At 35.7% G+C, this 19689-nt stretch overlaps 2 protein-coding genes across 6 annotated transcripts; both read left to right on the top strand.

Annotated features, from left to right (window-relative positions):
• Window positions 1–1202: 1202 nt before the first annotated feature.
• Window positions 1203–5141, top strand: LOC18613286 (uncharacterized). 2 transcript variants are annotated; one of them, XM_007050452.3, is made up of 8 exons: window positions 1203–1734; window positions 1866–2015; window positions 2230–2379; window positions 2518–2607; window positions 3136–3249; window positions 3363–3620; window positions 3908–4254; window positions 4359–5141. In XM_007050452.3, exons 1-8 carry the CDS (start codon window positions 1233–1235, stop codon window positions 4968–4970), a joined length of 2223 nt encoding a protein of 740 aa, XP_007050514.3. In that variant the 5' UTR covers window positions 1203–1232; the 3' UTR covers window positions 4971–5141. The 2 variants fall into 2 exon arrangements, with proteins under 2 accessions (XP_007050514.3, XP_017971919.2); XM_018116430.2 differs by having other exon boundaries at window positions 3905–4254.
• A 6626-nt stretch (window positions 5142–11767) lies between these two features.
• LOC18613283 (protein TIFY 4B) lies at window positions 11768–18743 on the top strand. Of its 4 annotated transcripts, XM_007050444.3 has the most exons (10): window positions 11768–12152; window positions 12262–12404; window positions 12554–12723; window positions 14682–14772; window positions 14869–15031; window positions 15348–15413; window positions 17474–17531; window positions 17629–17840; window positions 18072–18269; window positions 18391–18743. In XM_007050444.3, the coding sequence occupies exons 1-10, from the start codon at window positions 11993–11995 to the stop codon at window positions 18405–18407; spliced, it is 1278 nt and encodes a 425-aa protein (XP_007050506.1). In that variant the 5' UTR covers window positions 11768–11992; the 3' UTR covers window positions 18408–18743. The 4 variants fall into 4 exon arrangements, with proteins under 4 accessions (XP_007050506.1, XP_017969322.1, XP_007050508.1 ...); XM_018113833.2 differs by having other exon boundaries at window positions 11768–12404; window positions 17477–17531; XM_007050446.3 differs by having other exon boundaries at window positions 11768–12404.
• Window positions 18744–19689: the final 946 nt, after the last annotated feature.

The raw sequence follows: 19689 nt of genomic DNA, 5'->3' as shown, positions 1-19689 counted from the left end.
GAAAATGTGCATCGGATGGAGAACTATTTAATGAACTACATGAAATGAGCATTATGAAGTGTCATTTAAACCAAAACAGTGGTTATTGAGCTCTTCAACGGCAGAAACTTTCTCTGCAATCTTTAGCTTTGCATTTGAGTGGTGTATGAGCTCCCATCAATCCAATAACGATGTCTAATAAAAGATCCTTACTTAAGGAATGTTAATTAAATAAAGAATTTGGAAAAAATGGTTAAAAATTTAAGAAAATTAACCTAGGGAGGCCAAGTAGGCATATAGAGAAGAGAAAGAATTGTATGGAAGGGAAAGTCAGGGAGGCCCACCGCCCATGGTCCTTGACTCCTTGCTGCCTGCCCCCCCTTAAAGCCCCCGTCGCTGCCTGCATGCTTTTGGTAAAATTTAAGGAATTATGCATTTGCTGAGCAGAATACGGCAAACGAATACAGGAAAAGAAGTTAATGTCTGACAAAGTATAACAGCGGGCCAAGGGAAGCATTCTACCCAACAGAAGTTTGATTATGCTTTACAGTTTATGCTTTCTTTACTTGTTACTATGCGTAATACCTTGCTTGTAAGTTGTAACTAGACGAGGCAGCTTCTTCCTCATTGATAATTTTGGGTTTAGGAGATCGAGGATGTTTAAAGCGTTAATTGATGTTGTACAATGACGGCTACCCTTGGCGGAACTTGAATATGTAGGCCTTGATTGCTGTTTCGTAATAATGGCGATATCACTTTAATAAAATCTGGCGAGGGGTTTAATAAATGTTTGAGTTTATTAATTTACTGTGAAATAATTGTTAATGTCATGGCAATTGCACAAAATATCAGTTTGTTCCCTGAACGCCGGACTGTTTGTTTCTTAATTGTCTCGTGTCTTCATGTGTATACATAGGGCATTAAGAATATATCACATAGTGGAGTTGGAGACTGATGCTTAAAAATTGCCATTCTGAAAAGCATGTGATTGCTGTCTTTTTTTTTTTTTTTTTTACCAATTTTGTTCTTCCTGAAGTCTCAGAATTATTCCTTTCTTGCAATTGGAAAAACCACGAGCATTCCTTTCTTTGGCTCTGGCATGTCCCCACTTTTCTTTTCCTTATTTTAACAAGCAATTGGTAGCAAAGTAACTTTCACAGATATTACCCAGAACATCAGTTCATAGTAGGTTATGAAAATGTTAAATATACGTTGTCAGTACTTCAGCTTCCACCGGGAAGAGGAAGAAAGAAATGGATTCCGGCATCAGTATAGAAAAACAATTGTTCAAATGTGCCATGAAGGGAGAGTGGGATGCTGCTCTAGAAATATACAAGAACAACCCAACGGTTCGTGTGGCCAGGATCATTAGATCAGGGGACACAGCATTGCACATTTCCGTCTCCAATGTCCAAGAAGGCGTTGTACAAACGCTGGTCGATTTGATTTCCGAGCAGAGTGAACCCAGGAAGGCTCTGGAAATTAGAAATGAGCAGGGGAATACCCCTCTGCATATTGCAGCTTCGCTAGGGAATGTGAAGATGTGCAAATGCATGGCTGAAGCAGACTCATGGTTATTGCAAGTTCGAAACAATGATGGAGAAACCCCTCTCTTCGTGGCCGCTCTTCATGGCAAAAAGGATGCCTTCCTATGCCTCAACTCTTGCCGTCAAGACAAAGAAGCAGGCTATTCTTATTGCAAAAGGAAGGATGGTGAAAATGTTCTACACTGTGCCATCTCCGGAGACTATTTCGGTGAGAATCTCCAACTCTTTTTTTGGAAACTTAACGTAGTTGTTTATGTGGTGTAGAATAGAATTTCAAACAGACTGGTTGTATAAATTAGTTTCTCTAGTTTCTGTCCTAATGATTGTTGTGCTCGGCAGATTTGGCATTTCAAATCGTTTACCTTTATGAAGATCTTGTCAACAACGTAAACGAGAATGGAATATCACCCCTGCATCTCCTGGCTACCAAGCCTGCTGCCTTCAGAAGTGGTAGCCATCTTGATCTTTGCAGTCGGCTCATATATCATTGTAAGTGCTATTGGTAACTATCAAGATATGAAAATAGTCCATCTTTTCCTGGTCAAAAAAGCATAATAAATTCATAGTTTCATTTGCATTTAATTGCTCTTATGTTCTCCCATTGCCTCTTTTTTTTTTTTTGTGTTCTTTTTTCCATTAATCTTCAAAAATTTCTTTCTAGCAACGAAATGAAGCTTAACTGGTACTGGATTTTATTTTGAAGGTATATTTGTGGATGAGCTTAAGGTGGATCCGTCGTTTTCACATTCTTCAAGGTATGATGAATCCAGGGGAGGGATGAAATCTAGTTATCCAGACAACTACGGCACATGCATGCACCTGTTTCACTTGCTAAAGCAGCTGGTTCAAGTCGGTACGTAAATAAATCATTTTTCTCTTTACTAGCAGACAAGTACAATCCATAGGTTGATTTTATCTTCCTATTACCTACTTATTTTGTCCTTTTGCCAAAATGTTTATTTAACACTTCGTCAAATTTATCACATTTTAGTCACAAAAAGTTCACAGAACAAAAGCCAACAAGGAGACGCAGTTGGAAACCTTGAAGCGCCTAAAGTTACCTCCGGAGCAGGATCAAAAGGTGAGTAAGCCTAATTATGCTCTTTTTCTGACGGACCTGTCTCTGATCAGTAAGTAAAGAAAGATAAGAAATACACAATGAATCCGATGCTAAAATAAAAGGGTAGAGGAAGGTGGATCATACGTTGCTTAGCTGCACTTACATATATAGCTATCCTGACTTTGAGACCTAATACTATGACGCAATTCGCTAAAACTTCAAATTATTTGTTTTGCCTGGCATGTTATCACTGGACATAATATTTCTACTTCAACTTTTTAGTGAAATATATAGAATTCAAATTAAGAAACCCGACAGCACTGAGCATCCTTAGAAATCATCTGCACATCTCAACACAAGCAAAAGTTCAGCATCATTTCGTGGTACTCTTGCCCAAAACATGTTTAACAGTACAATGACCATAAGCCTGCAACGAAAGATAAGGCATAATGTTTAGTTTCATAAGTTTATCCCTACTGACATTCTAACTCATTCTAACATGCTCTGCAGGCATCTCATGGAAGTAATCTTGTTTTGTAATTTGTACAGGAGACAAAGAACTCCATAGACATGAAGGACATCAATTCTTTCCTCCCAATTATGGCACCTTCATTGATTTTCTGAAGTTGCTATCCAAAGCAATGTTAGTTATACTAGGATTAGGTAAGTCTCTTGATTAGCTTGATCGGAGTTGGGTCTCTTTAATTGGCTCATAATAGCTATTTATATGCATAATATAGCTCCTTGATAGTATTTCAATGCTGGCTGTTTGCAAGGATCGGGAAGAATAAGGAAGCTAAGGGAGAAGAAAGAGAAGAATACTTGGGCTGTCCAGATCATGAATGAACTTCTCCAACATGCTTCTATGTACCAGTCTGAAGACAATGACACCAGACTCCAGCTATCGTTGTATGATCACGATGAGACAAAGCCTTATGAACTTACTGACTGTGGCGATATTAAGATGCTTACCCCAACCGATGGTTCAGATTTAGCTAAACAACAAGAGCAAAGCAAGGAGAAAACGTTTGAAGGTAATTCTCTCGCTTCCCTCCAACACATTTATACACACATTCTCAGAAACAATTAAGCTAATGTTTCTCCCAAATTCTAAAATATTAGTTACACATCAATGTTATAACTTACAAAGTAATTTTTACAGTCAAATATGACCCTTTTTTTTTTTTTTTGTTATTATTGCCTTTCATACCAAAATTTATAACATAATAAAATAGTACTAAAATTTAAAACTAAAGAAACCTCTCGTTGGTTTGGTTTTAATTTGTTGAGCACTGCAAAAAAAAACTTCACTTACTAGCAGGAGAGAAGGAGAAACACAAAGGCGTAACAAAAGGAGAGACACCAATATTAATCGCAGCAAAGAGCGGAATCACTGAGATGGTGGAGAAGATCCTAGAACTTTTTCCTGTGGCACTACATGACATGAACTCTGAAAAGAAAAATATAGTATTATTGGCAGTGGAGAACAGGCAACCGCACGTTTACGAGCTGTTGCTAAAGAAAAATATCATGAAAGATAGCGCCTTCCGAGCGGTGGATCAGAAAGGAAATAGTGCATTGCACCTAGCAGCAATGCTGGGAGACCATAAGCCTTGGCTCATTCCAGGGGCTGCTCTACAAATGCAATGGGAAATCAAGTGGTATGAGGTATGATCAGATAAATCAGCATTGGGTAATAAACTTTATATTTAGTTTATTGTATCATCAATTACTATGAGTTTGACACCGTGAGCATTCTTTGTTAAATGCAGTTTGTCAAGAAGTCCATGCCTGTCCACTTCTTCGCTCGTTACAACAAGGACAACAAGACCCCAAGGGACATCTTCACCGAGACACACAAAAACCTCCTCCAAAAAGGTGGTGATTGGCTAACCAACACTTCCGAATCATGCTCCGTCGTGGCTGCATTGATCGCAACTGTGGCCTTCGCCGCATCAACCACCGTGCCAGGCGGGGTCAAGTCAGAAAATGGTAAACCCATTTTCGAAAATCATCCAGCGTTCGAAGCCTTCGCGATCTCATCTCTCATTGCTCTCTGCTTCTCCGTCACAGCCGTGGTGATGTTCCTGTCAATACTAACGTCTCGGTACGAAGAGAAAGATTTTGGCAAAGATTTGCCCAGAAAGCTTTTGCTTGGGTTAACGTCGCTGTTTGTGTCGATAGCTTCGGTGTTGGTGTCTTTTTGTGCGGGGCATTTCTTTAATTTGAAAGATAAGTTGAAAGATGCTGCGTTTCCAGTGTATACGGTGACTTGCCTGCCCGTCACGCTTTTTGCTATGGCGCAGTTTCCACTTTACATTGATCTGGCTTGGGCTCTCTTCAAGAAGGTGCCACAGCGAAGCGACAGAGCTATTGCTCTTTGATGTCTTGCAATTTTCTTCCCTGTTCTTTGTTCTTTTATTCTGCTTCTTTTTTACTTTTTTTTATCATGTTGAACATGTTCCTACTGGCCCACTAGTTAATTTGGGGACAGGGACTGGAGTGACATATACATGTAGCATGTTTTCCTATTCATGATGATGCTGTTGGAAAAATTCTATGAGCTGTTTATTCATTTTTTGAGAAAAAAAAAACACGAATTTGATGTACTTGAATTAGAAATGTATAATCATTTTATGACATAACAAATAAAATATGGGATAAGCGATCTTGTGTACTTTCTATCATCATTTAAAAGTGATATCTTAAACTTTCCATGTAAATTAGTTTAGTTAATTTTTATTTTTTTAATAATTAAAAAAATAAACTTCACTTATATTTCTTGTTTTTCTTTTTTTACATAACACTATATAATTTTTTTTTCAAATAGCACCTTATGGATATCTTTTTTCCATTAACATTTTGTGAATAACTTTTGTTCTTAGATTATTAATTTTACTTAGTAAAATTATAAAAATATCCTTTAAGTGTGAACAAATAAACTAACTTTAAATTAGTATCAAAGTATTTGACTCATTAGTTAGTGCATGATTTTCTTACTTAAATAGTAGAGTTCGAATCTCTCTTCCTCAAATTTAAAAAAAAAAAATACTAACTTTGAAATTTTTTTTTTTGAATGGCAAGAGAATGATATTAAATCAAAGCTGTAGAAGGCAATTACAAGAAGGAACTGAGAGAGGCGGTCCCATGAAGAAAAGCTTACAAAAAACCCAAAAAAAATTTAACCCCGAAAAAAGGAAATAACATGCCATCACAATCAAACACAATAAATCCAACCATCAGAAATAAACCACAAAGTTAAAAAGAGCACTTAACATGGCCAAAGTGAAAAGGGATAACAAAAAACCATAATCACAGCAAGCTTAATTTTCAGCAGAGGAGTACACGCCACATCAACATAACAAAGTTGAGAAACAATTAAACTTGATAGTCCTAGCTGTGGCAAGTCCATCGGCTAAACTATGGCCTCTCTGTTGATGTGTTTAAAAGTGAACTCCCTGGTCGTTGCTTTACAAGCTTCGAAGCAGTTGGAAAGATTCTTTATACGCCAAGGGACAATGATGTGGTCAAATGCTTAGGAGATGGCGTTTTTAGAATCGTTTTCAACCAAAATGGTGTAGGAGACCCAAGGTGAAGAAAAAAAGAAGGAAAGACCTCAATTGATAGCAAAGAATTCAACAAAATTGGAGTCTTCAATTCCGATGGGAAAGGAGAAAACTCCTTTGATGAAGCTATCATGGTCTCTGATAACACCACCAATTCCAATAGGGCCAAGTTTACCAAAGGTAGATCCATCCACATTAAGCTTGAAAGAGCCAAGAGGTGGCCTTGTCCACTTATTGACAGGTTTAGCTTTGCATTTCTTATTCTTAAAAGTGATTTTGCTAGGTTTATATAGGAAATGAGAAGCAAGTATGTCATTGAAAGGTCACTTGCCTTTACATCAGTAAGCTAACCTAACTATTTAAGATGATGTCTTGGAGTTGACTCACGTCAAAATGTTTACCTTGAAAAAGAATTTCGTTCATACAAAGCCACATAGACCATAAAGTAGAGAAAAAAAGCATGTACCAAATCTTAGGAGACCTTGTTGCAAGCTTGCTTTTCTACCATGAGTCAAAGAAAAAGGTAGCTTCACACGAGTGGACCCAACGTAGTCCCCAAAGGCTACAATTATACATCCAAATATTCCAAGCGACCAAACATGTGGAGAAAAGGTGGGAAGAGGTCTCAAGTTCTTTGTTACACATTATACATAAAGCAACATTACCATTAATCATACCCTATTTAAGAAATTCATACTTCACTGCAATTTTCCCAAGAATCACCTACCAAGTGAAGACTTCAACTTTTGGGGGTGCAAAACCTTTCTAAAGTTATTTCCAATGATTTTGAGAAACACATCTGTCCGTTTGATAAAGGCTAATAAAAGATGAAGACGTGTAATCACCACTAGTGGACTTCTTCCATATGGCTTTATCAGGGTTAGAATGGTGAAGTTGGATTTGTGTGATGATGTCCACGAAATTGGACCATTGCCCAAGCTCCCAACTAAACAGATTACGCCTAAGGAGGTTGGGCAATTCCAAAGATTTCCTTCCCATGAACCATAGTCAGCAATCACTCCTGTTTCGTTGGAAGCAAAGGCAAAAATCCTTGGAAACATGAGTTGAAGAGATTGATCACCTAGTTGAGGGTCGATCCAAAATGAATGGATTGTCCATTACTTAGGAAATATCCAAGTTTAGCAGTCACCGACTCATGAAAAGCATCATCAATTGTAAGAGGGTAAGAAATATTTCTCCATAGAGTAAACGCCTTACTATATGGAGCAGTGGGGAAGAGAACCCTAAGGTCAAGTTCACATTTTGCAGAAATTAACATGTATGTTTGGTGATTTTATTAGATAAAATTACCATGTAATCTCCTATAAGAATAGAAATGACTCAAAAAATATTAATTAAGAAAACATACCTTCAGACTACTATTTTAGATAACAAAATTCATATGAAAAAAATTGACAAAGTATATCCTTCAAAAAAATTTGAACATGTGAAATTAGTTGACTACAAGAATATAATTTTTTTTATTTTCTTTGATCCATGCAAATAAGGGAGGTTTTATTTTATCCCATTTACATATTATTTTTCAATTCTTTTGATTAATTTTCCATCATAGTTTGCTTCAATTATTCTCATGAATCAAATTAACATGGCCTTAAAAGTCTATATATTAGCTTTAGTGGATAGGGAAGAGGGTAGTTGGGGACGGTTACCTAAGTTGATTTAGGTTCAAGATCTTAATGATGTGGTGGTGGCAATTGGGAAGTGATTCGACTCAACTTCTCAATGTGCTTACTACGAATGCCAAATGGAAAATGCTTTGCTTCTGCTAATGATTTGATTAAAGTAGTGGTACGTCACTTGACAAAACAATTTATAACTTTGTGTTTTGTCATTTACTACAAGCCTCCGTTACATTAGTTTGTTGGGTTGAAGGCGTTTGTCCATTCGTTGCGAGAATATATTGTTTGGCTTGATAAGGATTAAAGGTCTAAAGGAGGTTCTTGACTTTATTAGTTCTATTTAACTAACTTGAAATATATATATATATATATATATATATATATATATATATATATACTGTATATCAGTTTTTGTGTTATTATTGATATTGATGATTGTATTACTATAAATATCTAACAATTTGAAATCATACTAAAATGATTATGATTGTATGATCATAGATTCAATTAGTCCACAAACCGTACCATGCTTTATTTAGAGAAAATTAAACAAGACAAGCTCATATCTTATCTAAAAGAAAATAATTAAAAAAAAATCACATGAGTATTGTTTCGGTATTTATAATCAAATAATGGGAATAACAAGAACAGCTCGCAAACAGCATCACTCAGGAACCCCAAGCACAATTTAAAACTCAAATACAAAGTAATGCAAGGAGAGGGAAGAGAAAAAAAAAAAAAGAGAAAATCACCATGCAGAAACCATCCATAGCCTCCTAAGACTTGCAAGTCTATCAATTTTCATTGATCTATTGTTCTCGTTTTGTGTTTACATTGAAACTTGTACAAATTAAGTTGAGTTTTATTTTATCATGTTTGAAATGACTATCATAGATGCGAGGATGATATTGAAGGCTTGAAGTTCCAAAAATATGGCCAGAGCAGGATTAAATAAAAGATAAGCCATGGTCGTTACTATTTTAGGTCAAGACTTGCAAGGAAGAACAATATTGTCCCTTATGGTTAAAAGGGTGCAACTTTTGTCCATACCTAGATGCTGAAATCTTTAAATCTTTCTGTGCCTAGAGAAGTAGCTAGGAATAATATGTTGCATCTCCAGTGTCCGCAATAGCGTGCCTCCCACTGAACTTTATTGCTATGGTGCAGTTTCCAGTTTCTTAATGATTGCATTATTCATGAATCTGATCCCACTAGGTTTTAGGTTTTACTATATAGGACGAAAATATCAATTTCTCTTTTTTTTATTTGGTTAAAGAGTGTAAGATGTGTATCGAAGATAAGACGATCGGAAGGAGAAAAAGTGTCTCTTCCTAAAATTCCACCTCCTAATAGCATGCACTAACAAAGAGGTGGATTTCTTGTTTTTAAGACACAAGAATAAAAGTGTTGACAGCAAGTTGTGGGTGACAGTTTAAGAGGGCAAAAAACTCACATGCAGAGTGATCATAAACATATTGCCAAGGGCCTTTGAAAAAAATGGAGTGTTGTAGAAAAATAAGGTTGTTCCTAGCTAGCCACATACCCCAAAGCAGAAAGGGATAGTGGAAAGCCTAAGAGATGCGAGGTGCGCAAATGAACTTATTCACAAAACAGTTTTGGTCAAGGTAGAAGGATGGACTAGTCCACTATTTTTTTTCAATCATGACACATATTAACAAAAGAAAGAATTAATCATTCCAAAAAAAAAAGAAAAAATAAATTAACAAAGAAAAATAGAAAGGAAAGGAAAGATTAGAAAAAAAGGGAAAGGGATAAAACTTGGGAGTGATGGTGGTGAGCTTGCCTTTAAATTTAATCTTCAAAAATTAAAATGAATGTAGGTAAAAATAAATAAATAAGAATCCAAATAAATATAGAGAAAGAGTTCAAATAAATAAGAGTAAGATAAAACATGTAATAAATTTTTCATTGTATTTTGTTTTTAAAAAGAACATATATCATGTAATTATTGGACAAAAAATAATAAAACTCACTTTTATCTTCTTCAATCATAATACTTGAAAAAATCTTTAAATTATTTTAAAAAATTTAAATAAATTTTTATTATATTATGTTCAAACAAATTTTTATATTTTTATTTTTAATTAAATAAATTTTATAACTAATGATTGACTAATTATTATTACTCAAAATGTTATTTATCATTTTATATCTATATGTCGTTAATGTGTACGGTGTGAAAGAAATAAAAAAATGTCACATAACTATGTCAATATGCCACATCAATATAACATGTCATCATTCATTATAACATAGGATTTAAAATGATAAATGATATTTTAACTAAATCAATAATTAGTTATAAGAGCTTATTTGCCTCAAAATAAAAATATAAAAATTTGATTAAACATAATAAAAAAATAAAAATATCCGAACATTTAACTAATTGATTGATGTATAAAGATATCGAATTTTCCTTTTTTCAATTACAAAAAATAATATAATAAAAAATAATTTAAGATTTTTTTTAATATTTTATTTTTTTATAATAAATACAGATTGACTAAAGATTCTAAAGACTTATTGAAATAGAACAATCTTTAAGAACATACACATGTCAGAAACTTATATTTTTTTTTAAATATAAGTTTGTGACATGTGTATGTTCTTAAAGATTGTTCTATTTCAAAAAGTCTTTAGAATCCAAATCCAAACCAAGTGGCTGTAGAGTAGAAAATTTCTATAAGATATTCCATCATGTCATATATCACTAATCATCTTTTCAGAAAAATATATATCATTATCATGATTCTGACCCAATTAATGGAATTCATGCCATAAAGGAAACGCATAGATAATAAGATATTAAAGTTGGTATTTTCTTGAGAAATTCAAAATTTTGCTAAAACTGGGGTTAGTTTTAATTAATTCTAAAAAAAGAAGAAGAAAGAAAGATAAATGTCTGTAATTCTGTAATTAAAAAAAACAATAAAAATTACCACTACTACTTGATTACAACCTAAAAGGCTATATTTTAGTGTATAAATAAAAAGAAAAAAACAAAAGTAAACAATGAAAGGTACCAATAAGGTGTGCTTGTCCAGGGAACGGCGGGCAAGAGCGGGGTCTGGAATGAAAGGAGACGAAACGCAGAGATAAAGTGAAACGTGGTCGTCTCTAAAACCGGATAAGTGGGGCCAGTGACACTACTTCGGCCAGGCCCGTAGCACCTAGTGCTAGTCCTAGTTGCCGAGGGGGCTCAAAAGATGTTTTCAACATGCAACGTGGTCCTCTCTTTTGGTTGCGGGGAGTGGAAGACACGTGGGTTGTTTGACAAGTGGCGGCAGAGGGCGGATCAAACCCCTCTAAATCATGGGTCTTGGGTCCCTCCACTTTGTAGTCCGTACCACGATTCTGCTGGCCATCACGTGATTCAACCCCCCCCCCCCCCCCCCCCCCCATCGCTTCATTTGCTTTCCCTGTCTCTTCCCCTCCCCTCCCCTCCCCCGCACTTTATTCTTTTTCCCTCTTTAATTCCCGCTAGCCCCTGCCCTCTCTTTAATCAACCTTCCACCGTCCCCCCTCTTCCACGTTGTTAATGTTTTTAAATTTGGTAGTGAGAATAAGAATTTCCGAGTCAAAATCAATTACTTATTATTACTAATACTCTTTTTTTATTCTCTACTACTAAACTTTATAGTTTTAATTTTGTAATTCAAATTACATTAAAATATTTAACTTATTAATTAATATATAATTTTCCATTTAAAAGATTACGCTCCAATCCCTTACTCTAAGTCTACAAAAAATTTGTAATTCAAATTCCTTTTTGTTCAGAAAATTGGTGCAACAGGCTTGATTCTACATGGAGGATCCGGACACATCCTAGTTTGCCGCTTTTAGAGTATTTTTCCTTCCAAAATGAAGTGGGTTAATACGGTAATTTGACGGAAAGCGAGCGATTACGTGGCGTCCCGGGGTGGCAATAACATTAAATAATGGAGAAAAATAAAAGAAAGCGGAAAAGGGGAAGGAAAATAGAAAAGGTTTGGAAAAAAGAGCTGAGACGCCGCGACCTTAGCTCCTCTCTCCCTCTCTCTTCATAACAAAAAGCCACTGAGCTACTTCGAATTTACGAAATCAGTAATCCTAGAAATCATTGGAGACTGTAAAAAAACCCTTTTCCCTTCCTCTCATCGATCGATCTCGCGGCGACTTGGAGAAGAAACTAAGAAATTAATGCTCCAAGGCAGCAGATTACTTAACCGGAAATTGGACGCCATGTCACCGGGAGAAACGGTCTCCCGGTCACCTCTAGACAAGCCTCTCAACCAACTCACTGAAGATGACATTTCTCAGGTCACTCGCGAAGATTGCCGCCGTTACCTCAAAGAAAAAGGTCTCTCTCTTTCTTTGCATCTTTTTGTGTTTCTTTTGCATATTTTCTTATGTAAAAGTGCGTACGCGTTGCATTTCTAGTTTTCTTTTTTGTTGTTCTTTGCGTGTAGGGATGCGGAGACCGTCGTGGAACAAATCGCAGGCTATTCAGCAGGTGATCTCGCTGAAAACGCTCCTTGAAACAACGTCGGATTCGGACGCCGTCGAAGCTTGCAAGAAACTCCACATTCCCTGCCCTGAAAATCCGCCTCGTGTGCGTGGATGTTTTTGCAATTAATAGATCTTATTTATTTTATTTTTCTTTTTTTTAAGGCATGAAAAATAGTACTAGTGGACATTTTTTATAAACTTTCCCTTTTCTTTGTTGTAGTCAAATAGTTTAATTAAATAAAATTTTCTCAGGTCGTTTCTGATTCAACGGTTCTAGTGAATGAAACGACACAGCATAACGGAAATTCGGCCCCAGTCAACGAATCTGTTCCTTGTCCCCGTCCAGATCCCTCTAAATCCGACTTTTCAGGCGATAATTCGGGCCGTAACGCCATCTCTGGAAATGACTCTGTTTCTCCAAGGTTATTCTTTAAATTTTGCACTCTATTGTTTTAATTTTCTAAGTAACCCTAGTTTTGCATGGAATAAAAGCATTTGAGCTAATTTCAATGAGTGTGAGGTCATTTGATTCTTCTGTTCTTTGGGAATTTTAATCCAATATTGTTGGTCAAGTTTGTTCATTGATTGAGGGTTGCTTGAGCCAACGGTTTAAATTAACGTTTCAATGTGAATGGAATTTGAATTGCACATGTGCGCGAGTGCCGTGTGTGTGATCTGTTATATTCCACGTCAAATTTATGCTTGCAGTTATTAGCAAATCTTTGGGTCAACAATGACGGCATGCCAATCATAAGGGTTTTTTTTCTTTTTTCTAGTATTAAACGTGCAATCTGGAGGATACTCTGGGGTCAATCCACCTAGTTATGTTCTAAAATTCCGACCATTTAAATTAGTGGATGATCAGGTGGTGGCAGATCAGCATATTTGTGTCATGAGTGTTGTGGGACGTGTGCGGGATCAGTGACGGTATTAAACATGTGATAAATGATGTGGCACCACCAAAACTGTTGATTAAATTAGTTTGTCAGATTCATAATAGAGTACCTCTATTGGGGTCTTGATAATTTAATTCTCTTTAACTCAAATAATGATGAATTTTTAGATGGATTAGTTCCAACGATGAAAGTGAATAGTTTACAACTCATTGGTCTTGCATTTAAAAGAAATGATGTTGAAGTTAGATATCAAAGAAATGTGTAGTAAGTTCCAAAAGAGTTTTTTCTGCTGCTTAGAGCACTTGACTAGCATCTCATACGGATATAAGAGCACTAGGTTGGGATAAAAGTTTCTCAGTTTTTATTAATGTCTCGTTTCTGTCTCAGGCTAGCTTGCATTGGATTGCTTCAAAATTTATGGTCCTACATCTTGATGAGAGAACCAGATTTATCTCCTATAGATAAATCAAGAGCTCATGATGGAAAAAGTAGGTGATGGAAATTTTGAACCAACAGAAGAAAATAGGGCTTTTGTAAAGGATGTTTGCTTAACAATTTAACTGAAATGTAAAGTAAGAAAGAAGGCTATGGTTAAATCTTATGATCTAATGCATGTTATACGGTATAGTACAGCACTTAGATTGGACATTTGCTATTTATGCTTGTCAAATGTGGTTTTGTTTTTGATGTTTTTCTGTGATCAATACCAACTGTAGAGGAACTAAATATTTCTTTATGAAAGATTCACAAATGAAGTAGTTAAAATCATGTAGTTCTGTAGTTAAAGTTTCTGGCCTGTCTTAGATCCTCTGTTTATAACTTGTATGACCACTGGTTAGAGGTTTATGAAGATATGTGAGGGCAATTAAAAAGTATTGTCTTTTACTAAATACCTGTTCTTAGTTGTCACAAGTTTGGCATGTAAGACCACATAACTAATCGAAGCTTTACCTCCTAGGTGTGCAGTTAATAATTCATTTGTAGTGCTGATTTTATGATCTTTTATTTATCTTTATAAAAGTCTCTAAAATGATTTTACCACCTTCCAAGTGTTAAGATACCAATTGATTATTTAAATGAGTGGGGATTTATAATTACATGGACATGGTGGTGGCTATGAGTGTTTTCTTTGTAACCTTCTGTAGTGAAGGATTTTTGAGATTACACTTCATGCTTTACTGGTTGAACTCCACGACTTTACTTTGATCGCCAGCCTTTTTTCATATTAGATTTTTCTTATTGAAATCTTGTATCTTATTAGTTTGGTTAAAAATTTGAGATTATTTGTGGTTTTTGTAAATATATATATTTTAAATATATCCATTGGTGTGACCAACTTATGAACAATTTAGATCAACTTGTTTTTGAGTGACAATTTTGAGCCTTGATCTAGACTGATCTTGAGCATGTCTAAGATATTACTAGTTTTTCCGTTGTATGTTAATAATTGAAGTTCTAAAACTGAAGAAATCTCAACTGTTCAGAACTGCAGGAGCTGCTAAAGAGCAAGCAGGACAGATGACAATTTTTTACTGTGGGGAAGTGAATGTCTATGATGATATGCCTGGTTGTAAGGTAATACACCTTCCTTTCTTCTTCAGAGTTCAGACATCATAAGGGGTATATCACTGTAAGCATGTGTTATAATTTTGATTTACGATGGTTATGCAGGCGCAAGCAATCTTGCAGCTTGCTGCAAGTCCACTTTCACTATCTCAGGAAACTGCAGCTGATCAAAGCAGAGCACCATGGTCTGTTCCATGCCAGTTACAAGCTGCAGGTGTCAAGATAAGCCCATGTTCACCAATGGTTATATTGCCATCACCGCAAACAGGTAGGCTTTTGGGTCGGGTTAGGTGTTAAAATGTTTTTACCTTGTAGACACACGATGTTGATCTCTTTCATTCTCTGCTAAGCACCATACGTAGTTTGCATGACCTAGAGAGGTAAAAAGGAGACATGAGCAGAGCTTAACTCTTTTCTTGGATGAACCTGTTTTAGTTCATAATGAACCTATAGTCCAATAGTATCTATGATTGGTAAATGTCATGTCTTGATTCAAGTTGCAGTGAAAATGGGTATGATACAGTGCCTAGATAGCAGATAATTCTCCACTGATTATTGACATGCCATTTTCATTTCCTTTGCAGTAAAGGTGGCAGAAAACTGTCAGTTTCCTTGGGAAGAGAGCAATATATCTCGTGAAGACAGCCTTGGTAATTGCTTCCTTCTAATTATCTTGTAAAATCCCATTTCCTTTAATGGGTAGTAGTGATTATGCATGCTTCTTAATAACTTCATATATCTGTTTTACATCTGTGCACAGCACCTCTCTTTGATTAATGGTTCGCAATGATGGATTTGCCCGTTGTCATCATGCTATGACCATAAATACTCAGTATTAACTGCATTTCGTTTTGGTTTTGGTTAAATTTTAACCAGCCTGTCTTTGCAGCATGAGGCTATCTCCATTGAATAATAAGTTCTATAGCTTTTAAGTAATGAACTACACCCAGGGTGCAAGTGTGATGCTAATTTTTTATTTAAATGAATTATGATTGGAATTTGCATCTCCCTTGTCCACAGTTCCCATGCTCATTAGCACTCTGTTGTCTGTACGTCTTATCATCTCAATAATGAAGTTGATATAGCAGAGCCTGCCTCCTTTTGCCCCCACAGCCCCACCCCCCTCCTTTTTTTCCTTGTTCTCGTCTTGTGGCAAGGAGTTTTGCATAAGGACTTGATTTTCTCTTTCATCCTTTCTGCTGGTTGTAACCTAGAATAACTTTCTTGGTCAATCCACTTTTTGTTGTTATACTGATTGCAGGTTAAGTAAAATAAATGAAACTCTAGAACTTGTGTTTTAATCAACTTGGTCGTGTTTGTGTTGGAACGGACATGATGCCATCCAACATGGTTTATTTGCTGGAGTAACCTGTATCCTGTATCATGGTCTATTTTAACAATATGAGAACAAAGGTTATAGATTTTAACCTCCACCCCCCCCTCCCCCATCCAACCAACCAACAATAAAGAGAAGGAAAAAGACAAGAAACAGTTGGTCTGTGCAGTGTATTAGAAGTTACTTTTCAATTTCTTGTCTGCTTGAGTAGATAATTCTGGTATTTTTGACATACAGATTTTGGGTCATGGCCTGCATGATTATTTCCTGCTTCTCATCTTTCTTTTTTCTTTTAATAGAAAAGAATTATAGATAAGCATGCTTTAAGAAAGGGTAAACTCCACCTACACTCTTTGTGGTCTCAATTTTTCTCACATAGCATTATGTGGTTTCTTTTTTCTCAATCAGCACTTTATGGATATCTTTTTTTTCTCAATTAGCACCCTATGGATCATTTTTGTTCTCATAAAAGGTTAAGTTGTTAAAGTTGCCCGGTAAAATTATCAAAATATTATCAATTCAAAGTAGCTTATTTGTTCACACTTAAGAGTATTTTTGTAATTTTACTAGGCAAAATTAACAGTCTAACCTGTTATGGAAACAGAAGTTGTCCATAGGGTGCTAATTGGAAAAAAGATATCCATAGCATGATAATTGGTAAAAAAGAAATTACAGGGTGTCATGTGGAAAAAATTGAAACCACAAGGGGTGTAGGTGGAGTTTACTCTTTAAGAAAAGGTATGAAATAGGTCATAATGTTTCTTAGGTGGTGCTGTACCAGGATGGCTTGACTGAGCCTTGAGGACCACTGCGGTGGACCTTGCTAAAATTTTAAGAGATGGATGTCTAATCTGAAAAGAGATGTAGCAAAAAAATTTGTCATTTTGCATGCATTTTCAGCTTTATATGTTGGTTTAGCTGGGTAAATACATTTGCCACAAGGATTGCAGGTTTATTACTGATTTGGCTTTTAGGCATTCTGAGTTTCACAATCTAGTACAAATTGGCCAATCTGCAGAAGCAGAGTTGTCCTTTCTTGTGTTTTTTCTTTATTTTGGGAACATATTTTTGGGGTCAGGTCAGGAAGGTTTTTTATTTTAACAGTCAAATAGGATTATAACTTTTGGTTTTTGGATGCTTGTTTTATATCTGTTTGTGTATAACCTTAATCTGATAACTATTACTGTCAATAAAACCCCATAAAGCTCAATCTCATGGCAGGAATAAGAAGATGTATGGTTTCTAGTCATTAATATAATCGTATGATCTACTGATTAATGAATGAAAAACCAATATACCATGGTTTTCATAAAACATACAAGACTGATGCATCTTTTACATGCTTTAAATACTCTTTATATAACTTGCTTCCAGAAGGTCCCAGTAGCAGAAAAGCATTGGTACAAAGATATCTTGAGAGGAAGAAAGACAGGTAACTTTCATGGCAAATGTGTCATACAGTAGAACCAAATAGGCCTACAATCTGGTTTGCTTTGCTTCTTTGTTTCTCATACCCTTGTTAGGTGAAGGTTTAAGAACAAGAGAAAGTTGGCAACGTCTTCATCTCCTACCTTAGACATCTACATAAATCAAGTGGGAGATCAGTTTGCAAATGAGCAGTTGAAGCCAAGTGAACCATATTCTTCTTCCCAAACACGACCGCCTTACACACCCCTTCGGTGCAACTCCATTGAGAATGTCCCAAAGATTGCCAGTCTTGCTACTCATCCTGATGCCAAAGGTGACAGTGACTCTTCTCGTGCACACTTTGTCTTGTCTTTATGTGATAATGTGGTTTGAACCTAGGAAATCCAGGACAAATTTAAGAAGTAAATGTTCCATGCTGTATGCCAATAACTGAATTTGAAAATTCCACCCCAGCCCAAATTTCATCACCATTCTGCGATTTTCATATGATATTACTTAGCAGTGATGTTAAGTATTTACCTAGCATGATGTATATCTTGTTTAGCTTCCAACAGCTGGAAAGGAAGCCTGGTTGTGGCTTCTCTTATCTGGACAATATTCCTGCGGCTTTATCATATGAAGTCTCAAACTAGTTACGCTAGTTTAGTCATAAAGTTCCCTGTCAGTTTCAACATATTTCAACTGCCTGTACTGATGACCAGCAAAAATGCATCATATTTATACAGTCAACAGGTGTCACTAGGTCAGCTGGTTATCTCCTTGCATTTCATCTTGTATAGCTTTTCACTTTTTCTTATTATTATATGAAATTATTATCATAACATGGAAATAAAAATAAATGAGATCTGATTGCCTTATTGCAGATGTATATGAAATATGAGCTTGGATCAGCCATGACGTGGTGGTTAAGGACTAAGCACGGAGTCCATATCAAGTATTCAGGTTAACAATGTTGACACGGATGGAGTATGCTCAGTGTAGCCCTCATTTTTAAGAGTTTGTAGCATAATATTAACCGGTTGTATTAGTTGCGGCCATTATTACTTAGATGAGGAACCTAGTTCAGGGTTACTGATCTTTTGTATGATTTCATTTAGTGATGTGCAGTAAGCTAAATGATCATGTAGGCAACTAAAAAGAGAAGATTTACTTCTGCTGTCCCATGGTCATTTTGAGCATCAAAGGCTTTTCTAGCTGTAGCATCCTTGATATGAAATTGAAATCAAATGTGCTATTTGAAGTTGTCGATTACAGAAGGAGCAAAGTTTAGGGTTCATCTCCAGCGAAAGCAACAATGATCCATCAAGCTTAAGATGGAGCTATTAATGGCCGAAGAGCTGGAAGGAATGGTTAGCAAGATTGTCCATGCTTGATTTGATTCAAAAACAATGATCCAAATGGAAGATGGCCCATGGCTGAAATAATTCAAAGTCGAAACTTGAGCATTACTATGTAGTAACTTGTGAAGTTCAATTTGATTATAAATGGAAAAGTATAAAAACAGTTTATTATAGGAAATCGGTGTTGAAAATCGAATTAGACTGGTTGGATTTATCATATTTAATATTCATCTAAATGATAAAATTTTATTTATTAAAAAAGCTGGGATTAAACCGACTGAATGAGCGGATCGAAATGAATTGGAGAACTAATGACATTGTCGGTTCAATCTTACAATCCCATTATTTAATATTTGTAGGAAAAAACTTGACCTTAAATCGATTGAATTAATTTAAAAATGTTATTTATTGTACTTGAATAATTTGAAATCTAAAATGAGTCGACATATCAAAAGAACCAAATTTGGAATGACCCTACTCAAATATCAGCCGACCAACTATTCCGACGTTTTACTATGATTTCTTTGACAATATTACAAATGCTTGCTGGTAAATAATGGGTTCTGTTATTATTATTATTATTATTGTCGTTTTTTTCTTATGATTTAGGGTGTTGTTAACATTTGATTGGAAAGGGGGAAGGAAAACCCCAAACCCACCAGCCACCACACGCTCGAGCGATGAATAATTTCTCAGTGATGTCCCACCACCAGGCACCAGGCACTAGCCAGCCTACCTCAAAGCTTTACCATCACCTGAATCCTGACTTTTATTATTATAAAATCTTATTCTTGTTGTCTTGTTGTGATTTAACCATGCTTT

The sequence above is a fragment of the Theobroma cacao genome, chromosome 1, assembly GCF_053813885.1.
Source record: "Theobroma cacao isolate CCN51 chromosome 1, ASM5381388v1, whole genome shotgun sequence".
Taxonomy (NCBI): domain Eukaryota; kingdom Viridiplantae; phylum Streptophyta; class Magnoliopsida; order Malvales; family Malvaceae; genus Theobroma; species Theobroma cacao.
Note: the sequence above shows the minus strand (reverse complement) of the source record. Positions and strands in the feature narration are given on the sequence as shown.